The 18341-nt window shown below is 44.2% G+C and overlaps 1 protein-coding gene and 1 non-coding gene across 3 annotated transcripts in view; one reads left to right on the plus strand and one right to left on the minus strand.

Moving 5' to 3' along the window:
• WLS (Wnt ligand secretion mediator) overlaps positions 1 to 11029 on the plus strand; it is a 115325-nt gene extending 104296 nt beyond the window's left edge. For both annotated transcript variants that reach the window (XM_068964727.1, XM_068964728.1), the window contains one exon: positions 10117 to 11029. In XM_068964727.1, the coding sequence (XP_068820828.1) occupies positions 10117 to 10226 (110 nt within the window). In that variant the 3' untranslated portion in view covers positions 10227 to 11029. The remainder of the gene's footprint in view (positions 1 to 10116) is intronic.
• TRNAD-GUC (transfer RNA aspartic acid (anticodon GUC)) lies at positions 8505 to 8576 on the minus strand. Its single transcript has one exon. It is a non-coding gene; the product is annotated as a tRNA-Asp (tRNA).
• Positions 11030 to 18341: the final 7312 nt, after the last annotated feature.

The following is an 18341-nucleotide window of genomic DNA, read 5'->3' on the forward strand; positions in this document are numbered from 1 at the left end:
TCAGTCATGTCCAACTTTTTGTGACCCTATGAACTATAGAGCCTGCCAGGCCCTCTGTCCATGGAATTCTCTAGTCAAGAGTACTGGAGTGGGTTGCCATTCGCTTCCCCAGGGGATCGTTCCAACCCAGAGACTGAACCCAGGTCTCCTGCATTGGCATTGTCTGAGCCACTAAAGCCCTGGCCATATGCCTATTCTCCAGACATACCCCACCTCCATCTGGGCCTGACAAAACCCTATTCATCTTTTGGGTCTATTCAAAATGTTTCCTCCTGATCACTCCAGTTGGCGTGTGGCAAATTATATTCAATAGAATATTGTTGCCATGGGATGCTGGTAGGTTTTAGTGGTCAAATAAGTTTGAGAATCATTGGGTTTTTAATCAGCATTATTGTGATTCACTGTAGGATATATTAATGCCTTTAGCATATTAATTTGTACTGTTAGGTCTTTTAAAATAGGTAGGGGTAACAGCATTTCCAAATTCTTAAGTCATTTGGCACTGCAACCCTTTTTCCAGGCTATCTTTTTGATTTTCTAAAAAACACACTCATGTCCCCTGCATTGGCAGGAGGATTCTTAACCATTGGACCACCAAGGAAGCCCTGCATTAATGCTTTAGAAATAAGAGTTCTAGATTAGCTTTCTTATTTCACAGATGGGCCAGTGATCTTGAGACAGGGCTGTGATGACATGAGAGAGGGCAGGGAATAGAGGGCATCTGTGCTGAGGGTCAAGGGTAGTGGAATGGTCTCACGCACTGTCTGCAGTACTACACCTGACTCTCCAAACAAAAGCATCCTAGACACCAGAGTTCTCTTCCTTCCTACTCCATGACTTCCTGTCATACTCAGTATCTCTGGTTATAGGTCCTGAGGAAGTGTAAAGACCGTTGGCTCACCTGTCCACCTGCCCACTTCTTGGTTTGAGTGGCTTCCTTTCTAGAAAGCATGTGAGCTGGGTAGGCTTCAGCTTCCTTTCTACTGCTAGAACTCTGTGTTTTACATATGCATGGTGATTGGGAGCAGGTGGTCTCTCTGTTGTTGTTGTTGTTCAGACACCAAGTCGTGTCTGACCCTTTGTGACCCATGAACTGTAGCATGCCAGGCTCCTCTGCCCCCCCCTCTCTCTCAGAGTTTGCTCAAATTATGTCCATTGAATCCGTGATGCTCTGTAACCATCCTATCCTCTGCCACCCCTTTCTCCTTTTGCTTTCACTCTTTCTCAGCATCAGAGTCTTTTCCAGTGAGTCAGCTCTTCACATCAGGTGGCCAAAGTATTGCAGCTTCAACATCAATCCTTCCAATAAATATTCAGGGTTGATTTCCTTTAGGATTGATTGGTTTGATCTCCTTGCAGTCCAAGGGACTCTCAAGAGTCTTCAGCACCACAGTTCTCTCCCCATGGCCTTCTAAAATGCCAGAGGAAGAGGTTCTGGACTTGTTAACAAAAATCTTGGTTTTATTTCATGACCATCCTGTTGGACATGACAGGATGGACTGTGACAGAAACCATATGGACCTGTCCTTGACTTGAGAGTATTAAGCAGGAACCTAGTAGGTAGAGTTCCTACCTTCCAGGGAAATACCACCTATAGCAGTAGCTGGACTTCCCGGGATGTTGGAATGATAATCCTAGCGGGTAAAAGTTAAGGGTGTGCTGCAGCAGTGTTTGGATGTAAACTGCTCTGCTTGTTTTTGTTGTGTGACTCGTCAAACTGCTTGCCCTCCCTGTGCACCACTTTTCCCACCTGTACATAATCTCTTAAAGTCTTATGGGAACAAAAATTTCTATGATTGACTTCCTTCCTATTAGCAGGGAAGGGGCAGAAGAGCACCTTGTTTCATCTAGTGGCCATCCAGGGGGTGATTCTGTCACATGTAAGGATTTTCCAAACACTGGTAAGAATTCACCCAAGCCCAGCACTTTCAGGCACATGCGAGGCCAGAGCTGCAGCCAAGCCTACAGGGGCAGGATGACTGCCTTCTACCCAGTGACACTGGATGCTTGACCTGTGAGCCAGGTGCTAGGCGGCTCCCATGAGGACTTCTCACCCAGGACAACAGCCACCGTCCTAGGCTTCAAACCTTGCAGTTGAGGAAAGTACTTGATTTGTTCCCCAGTAGATTTGTTGCTGTTGAAGACCATACAACACACAGATCTGCAATTTCACAGAAAGCTCAAAGCTGTTCTCCACAGGAGGTCATATTCCCCGAATCCCATTCCAAGAGGTGTTCGGAAACAGACATGGTTGTTCTGGATTGTCGTTTACGACTGGAATGTGCTGCCTGCATGTAGTGGCTACATTCTAGGGGTGCTCTATGTCCGACATTGAGGAAAATAGTTCTTTATTGTAAAGAGTGGTCCTGCCCAACATGCCACTAGGGCCCTGGTTGAAAACCATTCAAGCAGTCCAGCGGCAGACTCTTTGGGGACCCTGTTCTGATCATAAACGCAATAGTCACACAATTCAGCATCTCTGTGGTGATGACATGACCCGCTGTGACTCTGCAGCAGTCAGCGAGCCCCTGGTGGCTTTCTGTGCTTCTTGAGTCCCTGGGCAGTGCTGTGTCTGGAAAGGGCTTGTCCAAGTTGGGTTCTCTGATCGTTTTCCTTCTCTGCTCTCTTTTCATCTCCTCATCCGCTGCCAGACCACACACTGTATCACAGGAATTATGGAGCATTTACCAAGATTTTGAAGCTCCTTGGAAAGAGCTAATTTGGAATAGTACGTGGAAACCTAGAAAATGAACTCTCAGAGGGATACACTGTATTTTTAAATTCTCTGCGTCTCTGGATGGCATTCTGCCTCCTCCCTCCAGCCTTCTTTCCCTTTCTTGTGGAAAGTTTTTATTTTTAAATGGCTTGGACTCCCTCCCCACTCTAGCTTTTAAGGTCCAGAGCCAAGAATTCGGATTTCTCGCTATGGAGAATGAATCCCAGGTGTGTTGTGTTCTTGCCTTCGTGAGATGGATCCTGGGTGGACCGCTGGAAAAAAGCTTATTTCCAGGAACTTGGTAAGCAGTTTCTGATGCAGCGGAAGCCAGGGAGGCTAAGGAAAGAGAAAGAGACATTAAGAAGCATTTTGTTTGGGAGATGGAGAGAGATGCCAAGGAGTATGTATATGTGGAGAGGGAATGGGTAGGAGGAAAGTGAAAGTAGAGAGCTTGGATTTTTGCTTCTCTCGTTCCGTCAAGGAATGGCGAAGAGAAACGAAGTGGGAAGCAGGTTTGAGAATGGGTCGCTTTCCAAAGAACATTTTCTCTCACATAATTCTGTTTCTCTTTATTGTGTGGCTTGGAAAGCGACCCATAGAAGCAGCGGGTGCCGCAGTGCTTAGCACTGTGTGGGGTTTGAGAGGATGAGCGATAAAGACACAGTCCTTGCTCTCACAGGACCAGTAGCCTGGTCTGGGAGATGAGACTTCCTCCTCTGCCTCTTGAAACCCGGGACGTGGCAGGACAGCTCCAGCCAAACTGTCCGAGCCAGAATGTTTTCATGTGTCAGCGGCTGATTGGTGCTGCAGGGGTGTGGTGTTCTGGGTTCCAAACTGCTGGTTGATCCACTGTAGCTACAGTGTTGGTATAATGAACACGTTCAGATCAGTCTGTATATGTGAGACGATCAATGTGTTCGTCTGTTTACAGACAATCATTTAGTCTGTATAAGGATGCATATATTCATATACACAGTCAACATAATACACTTTTTCTTTTTTAATCTAGCAAAGATACTTTAGATTCTCTTTCAAGGACCATTCACATTTTCTGCCCTGCTGCTCCTGGGTTTTCATTAAAGCTCTTCCTTTTGCGTGTGTGCATGCTAATGCTGCTTCTGTCGTGTCTGACCCTTTGCAACCCACTGGACTGCATCCCACCAGGCTTCTCTGTCCATGGGATTTCCAAGGCAAGAACACTGGAGTGGGTTGCCGTCCCCTCTCCAGGGGATCTTCCCAACCCAGGGATCGAACCTGCATCTTACATCTCCTGCATGGCAGGCGAGTTCTTTACCACTAGCGCCATCTGAGAAGGCTGCTCTTCCTTTTACCTGTTTCCATAACCGCTCTGTGACTCATTCCTAATGTCTTCCCACGCAGAAATGAACTCCAGCTCAGGCTGGTGGTAACCCTTAGAGAAGGCTTCATATCCCTGGGGTGCGACATCGATGCCCTCCCTGCACACAAGACACACTGACCAGATTCCCTCAGTTACCAGTTCACGTAGAGAAAAAAGTTGGAGCTGCTCAGGAAGTCAGACAATTCTCGATACTAGGTTTCATTTTTGTGTTATTTCATCTACTAAATTTTTGTCAGAAGGTTTTAGAGAAAAAGTAAAGAAATGGAGTTCCTGACTGGATGACCTAGGGAACAGGAGACACTAGTTGCCGACAGATTCCGTTCTATTTCTGTTTGTACTAAATGGCTTCTGTCTGACACACTCTCTTTTTTGGAAGCCGCAGCAGCAAGCCCGGGCCGCATGCCTTCGGAGCTACCGCTTGGTGGCAGTTTAGCTTCTGGAGGCCCCTGAGGTCTCCAGCTGCTTGTTTCACAGGAGAAGGTGGCTTTGGCCTTTGCTGCCTCAGTAAAGGTTTGGTTTGAGTTGTGAGGCTTAAGTAGCGGCTGCTTTTTGTTGCGATCTTTCCCCTGCTTGTGTGCTGGATAACATGGACCCACCCCTGATTTCCCTGGCTTCCCCTTGATGTCCGTGAGCAGTGATAGCCTGGGCCTTGCCCCCTGGACTGGACCCGGATTCTGAAGTGGGGCTTGACATCCTGTGTCTTCACATGTTCTCCCCCCGTATGTGTCTATATCCTAATTTCTTTTTCTCGTGAGAAGTTGTTCAGTTGCTAAGTTGTGTTCGACTCTGTGATCCCATGGACTACAGCATGCCAGGCTTCCTTGTCATTCACCATCTCCTAGAGTTCGCTCAAGCTCATGTCCACTGAGTCGATGATGCCATCCCCCCATCTCATCCTTTGTCGCCTCCTTCTCTTCCTGCCCTCAATCTTGGCCATCATCAGGGTCTTTACCAATGAGTTGGCTCTTCACATCAGGTGGCAAAGTATTGTGGCTTCAGCATCACTCCTTCCAACTCAGGGTTGATTTCCTTTTGGATTAACTGATTTGATCACCTTGCTGTCCAAGGGACTCTCAGGAGTCTTCTCCAGTACCACAGTTCGAAAGCATCAGTTCTCCTAGATGCTCAGCATTTATGGTCCAACTCTCACGTCTGTACATGACTACTGGAAAAATCATAGCCCTATGGTTACATTGAATCAGGGTTCACCCCAGCGGCTTCATTTTAAACTAGTCACCTCCTTAAAGGCCCTGTGTCTAAACGCTCACATCCTGAGGTACTGGGAAATAGGACTTCAACAAATGAAGAGGGATGGCATATGATTCCGGCCATCATGCTAAGGTTTCACGCAAAATGTCTAGGCTTTATGTGTTCCCTTCTTAGGCCTGGCGCTGAGTGTCTGGAGACAGGAAATGGCACACTTCAAGCCTGTTATAAACTGTCTTGATGGTTGAAAGGAATTGAGAGATGGCTGGACCCGGGGTTCCTGAACCCTGTCTCACCAAGATCTCACTGCCTTATTGCCCAGAAGGGATCACAAAGGCTGAGTCATCCCAGAGCACACCTGTTTTCTAGCTGTGTGTTTGTCCCTAAGCTCTGGTGGGGAACACCAGTGCTGGAGTGTGAGACGAGAAACCCAGGCAGAGCAGGGAGCAGCTGGACCAGCCCATGCAAGGATGTCTTGGTGGGTATTTTAATGCTCACTTAACTACATACCAGATACTGTCCTGGTGATTTACATTCTTAAAAAAAAAAGGAAAAAACATTTTTTTAAAAGATTTAGAAAACCCACCATTCACCAGTTTGTTAACACCCAAAGTGCAGAAAGAATGTAATCTTAAGAGTAAACAACAGTGCTTGATATGGAAATAATTTTGCTTTACAAACATTACTCGTGCCTTGATTTTTTTCATTTTGCCGTGAACCAGGGACATCATTATCATTTGAACTTAGCTTTGAAGGTGAATAGGAGGAGATTTGTTGTGGGAAAAAATTCCACAGAAAAGGCAGGGGTGTTATAGAAAGACCATAAAGTCTCGAAGAGAACACAGATGGTTTGGAATCCTGACTCCAATATATACTGTGACCTCAAGAAATAAATATGAACTCATGGTGTAAGAGTTGTCTGGCTTCCACAAATGGATAATGAGGTGTTAATTTATCCTAGTGCTTGTGAGGACAGAATTAGGTAGCCCATATTAATATTAGAAAACAGTGGCTCTCTCCCAAATTTGTGAAACAGCCTTGAAATTCAATTAGGAGTTCCCTTTCTTTTGACTAAAGGATCCAGAGATATACAAATGATTGTCATTAGAATGCTGCCAATCTTAGGAAGCTGTGCTCATTATTATATCATTAGAGTGCATTTTGTATAGCTTTCTACATCCCCAGTATGCATTCCAGGCAGTTAAACTCCAGCAGCAGCTGCATATCCGTGGATGTGATATGGATCCACTGATAGTCCTTTGAGATTACATTCAATGCCAGAGATTGGTCTCATTTCACAATGGTTAGAAATAAGCCTTCATCTTATTCTTGATTAGCTGAGATGAATTGACACCATAACTAGGGAAAGAGACTTACTGCAAACTAAAGAATTATTTTCTTTTCCTTTCATAATTTATTCTTTTCCATTTATTCTGCCCTTCTTCCCTAATAAATAACATATCACATTTTTGGAAGGGCTTTTTTTTTTTTGGCTTGGAAGGGAAAAGACTTCAAGCATGTTTGTGTGCTGAGCAGCAGAAGCTAAGAGAGGGAGGGTAACAGATGGAGTGAGACCTTGGCAGAAGAGGGAGTTTGATGGGATCCCCACTCCTGCTATGTCACTGCCATATTCCCATCCGTTCCCTAAGGGGAAAATGTTGGCCTTCATGGTACATACAGTAAAACCATGCATGATCATAGATTTTGCTAACCAGAATCCCATTGATCTGGACTCTCATTCCAGCTCTGCCGGGAGCAAGCCTGGTCACATTATAGAAATTCATTGCCTATTTGAGCCTCGGTGTCTTCACATCTTAGTAGGAAATACTGGGCATGCGAAGCCCCTAATCGTGTATATGGTAAATACTCATAAATAATAGCTCTCTTTACTATCAGTGCACTGATGTTGTGTGCTATAAATTCTCTTTCATCAGATGCAAAAGCAAAATTAATATGCTGAACAATTCATCCAAGTTGTTGTATGTATATATTTAGGATGATAATGCATCGCACGGGGACTCATACTTCACCTGCAGTCTCAATGGCAGTTGGAAACTTGAATATTTCACAGTCAGCATAGCTTAAGGTTGAGGAGCTGGATTCTGGAGCCTCATTGCTCCAGTTTCAACCCCACATGCTGTTATCCACTTGGGCCTTGGGAAAGTTACTTGATCTCTCGCTGCCTCAGTTTCTTCTTCAAAAGAATGAGGATGATGAAATAGTACCTCTATCAAAGGGTTGGTAATGAGGATTAAATGCATTAATATTTGTAAAGTGTTTAGAATAGAGTCAGACATAGGATAGTATTTGTTAAAATAAACAAAACAAGTAATTTTGTTTGTTCCTTCATGTGATCTAATCTGTAGGGTTAGACACATTTTCTAGGACCTGCTAATTGGAATCACATTTTAAGCTTAAATACTTGACACCTTCGGTTCAAAACTGAAGTAGAATTATACTGTCTATTTCCAAGAAGTCTTCAATGAAAGGGATTTCTTAGGTAAATACTTGGAGCTGCTAATGGGTCTGCTCAGGTGGTCAGGACTCTCTTTGAAATTTTGATGACTTTCAGACATGCAGATCATGAAATCTGCTTTGAAGTTTTGGTGGCTCAGCCAGATATGCAAATCCAGAACTAGCTTTGAGCAAGAAATTTGAGGTTTATACCTGTTCTTGAATGAGGAGTGAGCCAGAAGTTGCAGCAGTGAGAAAACAAGTTAGTGACCTGGGAAAGGTTTGTGTGGCCCCAGGCAGCTCTGTGTAAAACCTTTAGGCAGACTTTCCACCTATTAGTGCTGTGCCAAGGGTCAGGAGTGTTGGAGGCTGGATTGACACCCCTTTGGTACCTGTTCCACCCCCTGTCCTTTGATGGGATACTTGCTGTGCTGTGCTAAGTCAGTCATGTCCGACTCTGCAACCCTGTGGACTGTAGCCCACCAGGCTCCTCTGTCCATGGGGATTCTCCAGGCAAGAATACTAGAGTGGGTTGCCATGTCCTCCTCCAGGGGATTGTCCCAACCCAGGGATCGAACCCAGGTCTCCTGCATTGCAGGCAGATTCTTTACCGTCTGAGCCACCAGGGAAGCCCAAGAATACTAAAGTGGGTGGCCTATCCCTTCTGCAGGAGAACTTCCTGACCCAGGAATCAAACTGGGGTATCTCGCACTGCAGGCAGATTCTTTACCAGCTGAGCTATCAGGGAAGCCCAAAAGGGCGTGTTGTCTCCCCATCAGGGAATCGAACCCTGGTCTCCCACGTGACAGGTGGGGATACTCACCACTATACTAAAGAGGAAGGTGGTGGGCTACTTGCTAGTACAGCACCAAGTTGCCATTAAGAGTCTCTGCAAAACTAATGACCCTCCTTCCAGGACAAAGGATTCTCCTGGGTAGAGAGCTGCCATGCCAGCACTTCGTAAGACTGAAGTAGTTCCACAGCCTCCGAGGGTCTACAGTGAAAACCTAACACCATGTGGCACGCATGAAGGGCACTAGCCAGGCAGCCCGCAGGGCCAGTGAGTGGGGTGGTCCCTGGGTTCCTAAGGCCTTCAGATTCATGGATGCGCAGCAGGTCCTAAACTAGTGACAAGATGTTAGTCCTGAGGGTCAGGCTAGAGCTTTCTTCTAAGTAAAGGTATGAAATCCCAATGGAAAACAGAGCTTGTGTATTTAATTCCATGCTTTGAACTAGGAAAAGTTTTAATCCCCAAAACTATGAAGTCATATGTATATATGTGTAAGTATAAAAATCCCAGATATAACCATAACCTTTTGTTCTCCAGTCCTCCTCTCTGCAAATATGACTATATACATGCACTCCATACACAGTCTAATTGAGAAGCACTGGGTGTGGGTTTTTTCATTTTCCCTTTGCCAGTTATATATTCACGGAAAAGGAAATGACAACCCACTCCAGTATTCTTGCCTGGGAAATCCCATGGACAGAGGAGCCTGGCGGAGTACAGTCCATGGTGTTTCAAAGAGTCGGACATGACTGTAGCAACTAAACATGCGTGCAGTTATACATTCACTTAAATGTCTTATGGCAGGTAGCAGACTTTAAGGGTGTAACACAGAAACTTATTTTTCTCCTGATAGTTGAGAAGAGGCCACGTTATGCCATTTTAGCAGAGGAATAAAACACTGGTGTTATATAGAATCCTGGAGGCAACAGAAAATTCAGAGCACATTTCTGGTACTTTTTTCCTTGGTGGAGAAACCCCCTAATTATTCCTAAAGGCATTACATGTAGTACCCTACCCAGTCTTTTGGTAAATACAGGCAGGTTTTCTTTGCCTTCACATGGCATAGCTGCTTTGTAAATTATTCACAGCAAATGTGTATGTGGTCTTGGAATCAGACCTTCCTTCCTATCTCCATCATGTGTCTGCACCTCTTCCTGGCCTCTCTCCCAGCTTCCTCACCTATAAAGCTGGCAAGACCAGAGTGCCTGCCTCAGAAGGCAAAACCACATGATCATCTCAATAGATGCAGAAACAGCATGAAGCATTTGACAAAGATCATGTATAAAGTGTTGAGAATAGCACTGGGCACAAAGTAAGCTCTCGTTAAATGTTAATAATTACCATAAATAATATAAGCAGTAAGCTGACTCATCTGTTATTAAAATCTTTTTTGGAAGACAAAAATGTTAAGAAATTACTGCCAAGTCCGAGTGCAAAGGGTGGAAGTCAGCCCCAGTTTTAGGTATCTGTGCCATAGTTTTCTCTCTAAGCTCAGAATGTGAAAGGTCTGGTTGGGCAGCTGTTAGTGAGGCAAATCCCTGCTTTCTCCTTCCTCCTTGATCACATCTAACACCAAAATTCCTGTTTCAGGTGATCTGGCTGTACACAGTGGGGAAGAACTCCAGCTCACCACCACTATCACCCACGTGGACGGGCCCACAGAGATCTACAAGTTGACCCGCAAGGAGGCCCAGGAGTAGGAGGATTCAGCACCCGACTGGGACTGTCCACCGCATCCCAGCCATTTTTACGAGAATGGGGAGCGTGCCAGAGAGCTCCACGTGCCAACGAATGCTCTGTCTCTTAGCTGTGGTTTCTTGGACCAGTGGTGTGGACATTTGTCAGCTTGCCTGCTGACAAGTAGTTCTCGGAGAAAGACTCCTGCAGCCACTAAAGTGTTGTGTATGATAACAAAACCTCTGGTATGACACATTTTCTGTGATCATTGTTAATTAGTGACATAGTAACATCTGTAGCAGGTGGTTAGTAAGCCTCATGTGTTGGGGGTGCACTCCTTGGGGAATGGTTTGGGCCAGATGGGGTCTATATGGAGTGGAATATTTGACTCCTTTTTCCTTGTTTTAGGTTCTAGGATAGAATTTAACATTCTTTGCAGTCCATGACGGGCTGGTGTCATAGTCTTCTCACTCCTAATCCATGACCACTTTTTTCCCTATTTATATCACCAAGTAGCCTATCGAGTTAATATTTAAGTTGTCAATCGATATGTGTCCCTATTTTTTAAGGCATAATATAAAATAAACGAATTTCATGAGAAGATCTATTACACCAGGGGCATTTCAGCTTTGAAACCAAATCTGAGTATCCAATACTAACCAGTCTGTTGGATGTGGGTTTTAAAAAAAATTGTTTGCTAAACTATCCAAGTAGGATTTATTGTATTAAATGGCCTTTGGGTCTAAAAAACTTTTTTAACCTCTTGCTTAAAATGTGTTTTCTTTTGATAAGATGCTTCAAACAGCCTCCAAAAGTGTAGATCTGATCATTTAAATAAACCTGTATGTATATGCACGTACGTATATGCACACCTCGTCCTCCTGCTCAGCCGCAACACATGCATGCAGTTTCTTTTTTCGAGTTGTGTCTATGGGGTGGGAGGAAATAGCTTTATGAAAAATTAAAATATTTTGTCATCAAAGTTTTGGGGGCAGTATATATTTCTGGAAACAGGGTAACATTTTCTGCACTGCATGGTTAACCTCCACTGGATGGCGTGTGTGGCAAAAAGGATGTGTGTGGGAGGGGAGTTAAATGATTTAGAAGTAGACTATGACTCCCCTACTATGCCCAGTTCCCCAAGTAGACTGTTTCATTGTACTTTAACTCTGCCATTGGAAAGGCAATGTAATAGAGCAGAGAAAGAATAGTGGGTGGGAGGTTAGAAGTGTTTCCTAGCAGAGGTCTGACATTTATTACATAGTGTGACCTTGTTGAAACCACCTGACCTGGCTGTTCCCTTATGTACAAACTGCCATTCATGAACTTTTAACTGTATCACGAGGTGGCAGTGCAAATTAGATCAGTTAATGTGTATGGAAATGCATTTTAAACTCTAAAAGTGTGTAAATATGTTCTTTCTGGATTCTAAAGACAATTTCATGAGTGTCCTGTTTTCCAGACATCGATGCCTGGAGGTTTGGGACACAATCCCCTTAATTTGCCTACTCAGCACTCCTTCTCTATCCTTTCTTTTCCCTGATTTTGGCTAAAGCCATGGTAAATAGTGATGGGAGGAAATATTTTGGTTTTGGCTGATCTCTCAGGCCTTTTTCTCTCCTGGTAAACATTTGATAGTGTCTGATCCAGTGCACTCAGCATCCACTTCTGATTGATCACTGTGGTGCCAGGCTTTAAATGTAGCCCATGTCTCACAGTCTGAAAGGGAAGACGAACTTAAAATATGATAAGTAATGTTGTGCCCCAGAGGATAAAGGCAGAATTTCTCCAAGGAGATGAGAAAAGGGCCTGATATAGGTCTTGAAGAAGAAGAAGTAAGATTTTACCAGGGCTGAAGGACAAAGGGAACAGCAGGACAAAAATAGAGGAAGTGAAGAATGGAGAATGTTTAGATAAGGCTGGTCATCAGGCCTGGCTGGCATATAGAAGGAGTGGAAATAGCAGAAGGTAGGCCCCATGCATCTGTGAGCCAAAATGAGAAGGGTCCTTAATGCTGTGGGAAGAGTGATCAGACTCTACCTAGGGTTTTATGTGGAGATGTGATATGATCAGAATTACTGCTGGAGCAAGAGAGAGGCTGGACAAGCCCAGGAAAAAGATCACAAAGGCTGAAACCAGGGCAATAGTAGAGGACATGGAGAAGAGCAGCTTAGTTTTGGAGATAGAAGTGGCAAGGTTTGGGCATTCTGAATGTGGACATGAAAAGCAACAGCAGAGTCAATGTCAAGCCCTTTGAGGAGAGAGAATGGTTTGGCCCTTTAAGGATTCCTGGAGGGGCAGCGTCAGTGAGTCTATCACTTAAGGCTCTGTGTCAATACTAGAAGTCAAGTCTAGCAAGCTTACCTAAAAGAGACTGTAGCAGAACTTTCCAAGAGCACCAATACCAGTAATTCATGGACCTTTCCACTAAAACAGTACCATTTACTCGCTGTCTGTCTCTCTAGCCTCTGAAGTAGGGGAGGTACAGGAGTGCCTCAGTCTCAGGCAAGTGGCTGCCCCTTGCTGATCAACTGTGATCAGGAAACCAAGTCAGACGGCCGCTAGCAGATTACCCTGTGGATTGGGGTCAGTTTCTGAAGAATGCAGAGTCCATTTTGAGCTGGCACACAGTCGGAAAAGATGTACTACAGTGGGCCAGATGAGAAGTTTGGATTTGCTTGGGCTGGGTTTTGAAAGCTGTCTTCTGGAAGAAATGACAAGCTAACAGAAGCAAGAGGAGAAACAGACCAGTCAGGGCAGGAGGCTTTGCAGCCAGCACTGAGAATGAAGCTGAGCTTGGCACAGCATCAATACATCACATAACTATGGTGAACCAGGCACGGCCACATTCAAGAGGCGACAGAAAGAAAGCGAGGTAGGTGATCGCAGCCATGCAAAGTATCTACGAAGCCAAAGAAAGAACCAGATTCAAGGGGGAAAGTTAGACACCCTGAGAAACTCAGCAGTGTTGAAAGATTGAATACGGCATGTTGGATTTGGCGTTGATATGTGGGACTTCATGGCAAATGCAGAAATTAGATGTAGATTAAGGTCAGTGAGTACTCATGATGGGAAGATAGGATGGTGGCTCTAGGAGAAACCAGAGTCTGGGGAGAAAATGGGACTGGATTTGTAGACATTGAGGGTGAGAGTCAGCCATGCAGTCAAGATGATGATGAAGTAGCTGAAGCCCCAGGAAAGGTCAGAGACTTGGGATAAAGGACACAAGCTGATGAGTTAGTTTTGACAGAGTGAAAGGTCACTTTTATACAGAGATAGGAGAGAAATAACCAATGGATGCTGGAGGAGGAACTTGAGGTCAAAAGAAGAGAAGTTGGCAACCTGTCCCTCTGTGTATTCTGTTTTCTCTTTCTTCCTTGAACATGAAATGAGCTTGCAGTTGTCCTGAAGAATTTCTTGGTTTCAACAATGCAGGTAGAATACAATTAAAAAATCAGCAGAAAGTTCAAGAAACACTTCAAGAGGTGAGAAAAAGCCTTTAATAAAGGACTATCAACCCAGAGCAAAAATTAATTATTGGTCATGTATATGTTTTATGAATTGTCTTAAAATTTTTATGTAGTTTTGAAGAATATAATAATAAGTGTAATAAGTTTAAAATTCCCCAACTGTCTGCTTTTTAAAAATAAGAAAAGGGGTGGGTAGCATTAAGTATTAGTCACTCAGTCGTGCCCGACTCTTTGCGACCCCATGGACTGCAGGCCACCAGGCTCCTCGTCCATGAGATTTTCCAGGCAAGGACACGAGTGGGTTGCCATTTCCTTAAACTTGCCATTATATGCAACAAACGGGTAAAATACAATCTATATTTCCCATAGAAAACAGTCAGTTTTATATTAACTTATTGGGTTCACCAGGTGTTAATCCTACATTTTCCCCTTAGGGGAAGAAAATGTCTATAATAATGAAATAAATAGTTTCTTTCACAGCCTCTAGGTAATTATAATCATTTCTCAGAACTGAGAGGATGCCTCAATCCTGATGCCTGAGAGCTGGTGAAGCTTTTGGAAGTCACACCCCTGGGATCCCTGCAGGTACTTTGAGAAAATCTACAAAAATGTTAAAAGGCAGGTTATGGGTCTCATCCTCATCTTAGCAGTTCCAGAAACTCTATATTGTCAAGTCTTTCAAACAGGTCAAGTTCTGAGAGGCTGCCTGGCCACACTGGGGCATCTCAAGGAATGAGAATTCCTATGCAATCTTTTATAGTGAAGAGTTCACCATGTCCTGTGTCTCCATCATTTCCAGCACATTCTACCTTGCTATTGTTGAGTAACCATGGAGGCTAAGAGAGGAAGTACAAAGGGATTTTTTGGTGGACAAACGATAAAAGTACAGAGGAATGAGTGCACTTGAAAGAAGTAACATCCCAACCACGATAAAGCCTGAGGGATCATCCCTGTACTTCTAAAGGCAATACACACAGCTCCCTGGAAAGTGCCTAACACAGTGTGGGCATTCAGCTGGGGAGGGTTGCTGGGTGAACCAGTGAACGCACCTCAGCTCGTCCTAGTCTCTCTGACTGTTGTGGACTCCTTCTTCCTTTGATTCAATCAGACCCTGCTCCTTTCGCAGCCTTTCAGCACCAGGATATGTTAATGCGGTAAATTCGGCTTAAGTGTGGATGCAGCCTGACTCCCGTAAGTCTATGCCTCACTCATCGAAGGTCCCATCATCCTTTCATGCTATGGGAATCCTTCTGACGGGCTGCTTGCTCTCGCCCCATCACACTTCGCTTTGTGACTGATTAGGTTGTACAGGGATGACTTGGTTTCTGAGACTGTGTCAGCAATGCCTTTCTTCTCTCCTGACATCAGAGTGATCTTCTGGGCACTCCTTGAACCACCCACTGTCTGGGAGCCTCCTGTCTCAATGACCAGGCTTTTGGCTTCAGAGGTTGAGAAGACCCTTGTGTATGGAGACCAGACCCTCTTTGTGACTTTGCCTTTTTGTTCTGACTGTACTTCCTCCCACAAGTCCTGTCCTAGCCAGGACTTTTCTCCTTCAGGCTCGTGTCTCGGTTCCTCTGTCCCTCCTCCAGATATGTTTTCCAGACCCTTGCCTCAGTGCCCGGTTAACTGCATTCTAGTTCCTCACTGTTCTAGAATATGATTATCAGACTGCAGCGTTGCTCTAGCTGGCACAGATGAGTGGAAAAATAATATTTCTACTAGGGTTCAACATCCTAAGAAAATGGCCCTAGATTTGAAAAATTATCCACTTCTTTGCTTCTCATGAACATTTCAACCACTAAAACACAGTTCTAAAAATTAATACAGGTATACCTTGTTTCATTGCACTTTGCAGATACTGCCTGTTTTTTTTTTTTTACAAATTGAAGCTTTATGGCAACCCTCTGTCAGATGATGGTTAGCATTTTTAATTTTAGCAATAAAATATTTTTTACTCAGGTATGTGCATTGTTATTTAGACATGCTGCTACTGCATACTGAATAGACTACAGTATGTGTAGACATAACTTTTATATGCATTGGGAAACCAAAACACCCATGTGACTCCTTTTATTGTGGTATTCACTTTATCCCAGTGGTCTGGAACCAAGCCTGCAGTATCTCCAAGTTGTGCCTATATCACCAAAAATACTGTATTCAGCTAAATTATAGGACTTTACACATATGAATTTCACTTTTCCCACACACAGATACAATGGGTAAAGCACATCTTTCAGTTTTAAAATACACACAATTTGATATATAAATAAAAGTAGTTAAGTCCTTTCTAGGTGCAGAATGTGTTGGTTTCAATTGCTGGAGAATTGCCTCCCTCAGCTTGGACCTCTTCTTTGTCCCACTCTCTGTCTGCACACACACATACATAAATACAAACACACACACATATACATCCATTACTGTTAAACTCCTTTTTTCATGTGTTGGTATTTTATAATAGGGGACTTTACAATGTACGTATGCTTCCTTTAATATCTCCTCTTCATAGTCACGGGGCTTCTCAGATGGCGCTAGTGGTAAAGAACCTGCCTGCCAGTGCAGGAGACGTAGAGACCTGGGCTCGATCCCTGGGTCGGGAAGATCCCCTGGAGGAGGGCATGGCAACCCCCTCCAGTGTTCTTGCCTGGAGAATTACACGGACAGAGGAGCTTGGTGGTCTGTGATCCATAGGGTCGAACATGACTGAAGTGACTTAGCACACACATGCACCCTCTTCACAGTCACATAGTGACTGCTTTACATAATAAAGAAGTGAGGTTCAGAGAGGGGAAGTGACAAAATTGGAACCAAGGAGAGATCTTCAGTCTCTGAACCTGCCTCTTATGTAGCTTACTTGCAGCAGAAGAGTCAAGAATTTTGTTTTGAGCTACAGCTCTCGTTAGAGCAGAATGACCTTATTGGGAAATGTTATTCCAGAGGAAGAAAATAGCTGCCTACTCTCCATTTTCATCGATGGCAAGTGTCTGCCCTCTTCTGGCCAAAGGGAGGATGACGGCTATCACTGAGCAAATTCTTAGGACAAAAGTCAAACCGTCATAGGGGGAAGTTTGTAGTGGCTCTGTGATAATTATTGCTTTTTTAGTGAGTTCTTGTCATAGCTTTGCATATGACTTTGCTCTGGGACCTTCCAGACGACTGTCTGTGCCCTATTCCCCTTGAACTTGGTGATCTCTGAAGTCCTCAGCAGCCCTGACTTTAAGAACTGTAAAGGAGGCTTGTGTTAATGACGTCTTATAGCAATGCAGGGCCAGGTCTGCTGTGGGTAGATACAAAGGCATGGCAGCATGGCAACCTGAGTGGGGGCCAGTGCAAATAGACCCCCTGCATTTATTGATTAGGAAGCCCCTTCGATCCTGCTCGTTACTCTCCTGAGCCCCTTCGAGGCTCTGAGCTCCCTCCAGTGGCTGCTATATCCAGCAACCTTTTTCATAAGTCAAGGTCAGGACGGTCTTCACTCCCATGATGAACTCTTCTCAATCAGGGACACCATGAAACTGAAAGTGAGCCATAAACAGGAATGGCCAACACACAAGGTCTTTCATTGCACGTGCTTGGCGGACGTTCCTCACATGCTGACTCGATGGAAAGTTCATGGGCAGCACAAAAGGCTGGAAGCCAGTCAAGACACAGGAGAACTGGGAATCCGATGTAAAGACTCTTCCTTTGTTTTTTGAAATGCTTCACAAAGGCAGTTGTTCCTAGGAATGGGCAAGAGTTTTAAATCACGTATGTGTGTTTTGGCTGGGTTACCGTAAAGGCAGCTTCTGAGTCAAGAATCCATGTGAAGGTTTGGAAGGCCACCAGAGGAGACGAAGAGAAGGTGGGAGACTGGGAAGGCCCCGAGGGTGACGGGCAGCCCTACTGAGCAAGGAGGCAGAGTCTAGGTGGCACTTGCCCTCTGTAGGTGCAGGGTCACCCCTGATCTGTTAGCTACCTGGAGCCAGGGTCAGCTTGAAGAATACAGGTGCTACACTGTGTGCTTAGCTATCCCCAAAGCAAAACAGGCTTGTTTTAAAAACCTTGGAGAGATGTGTAAGAGTAAGAAACAAAAGGTAAACTTTTCATTGATCATACCAAGTGTTAGAGATAAATACTAAAATGTCAGTGTTCTTACACAACTTGTGATATGCATGTATATATCATGTATATGTGTATATATCATATATATGTGTATATAATATTTATCATGTATTTTACATGTTAGCGATGGTATTATATATGGAAGATTTCTGGAGAATTTCTCCAGAAATTCTCTAGAAAGCAGTATTATGTAACCTGCCTTTTTTACAATTAACTATATCTAGAAACTCTTTTCCTTTTTTTCATTACCTACAGCATGATTTTAATGACTTTATTATTGTAGTCTCTGAGAAGGGTATGTCACCATTTGTTTATTAAGCCCCTACTTTGGACTCTAAATGGTTTGCAGAGTCTGACTATTTAATGCTGAAATGAACATCCTTGGATATAAGTCTTGTTGCAGATCTCTGATGGTTGCCTTAAGATCAGTTCCTAACGGCAGAATCACTGGGCAGAAGTTCAATTATTCATTCGCTAAGTGTATATCAAACACCTTATTATGTGCCAGTGTGTCCTAAGTCCTTGGGACAGACCAGTAAGCCATGTCTCTGTCACTAAGATGTGTAT

The sequence above is a fragment of the Capricornis sumatraensis genome, chromosome 2, assembly GCF_032405125.1.
Source record: "Capricornis sumatraensis isolate serow.1 chromosome 2, serow.2, whole genome shotgun sequence".
Lineage (NCBI taxonomy): Eukaryota > Metazoa > Chordata > Mammalia > Artiodactyla > Bovidae > Capricornis > Capricornis sumatraensis.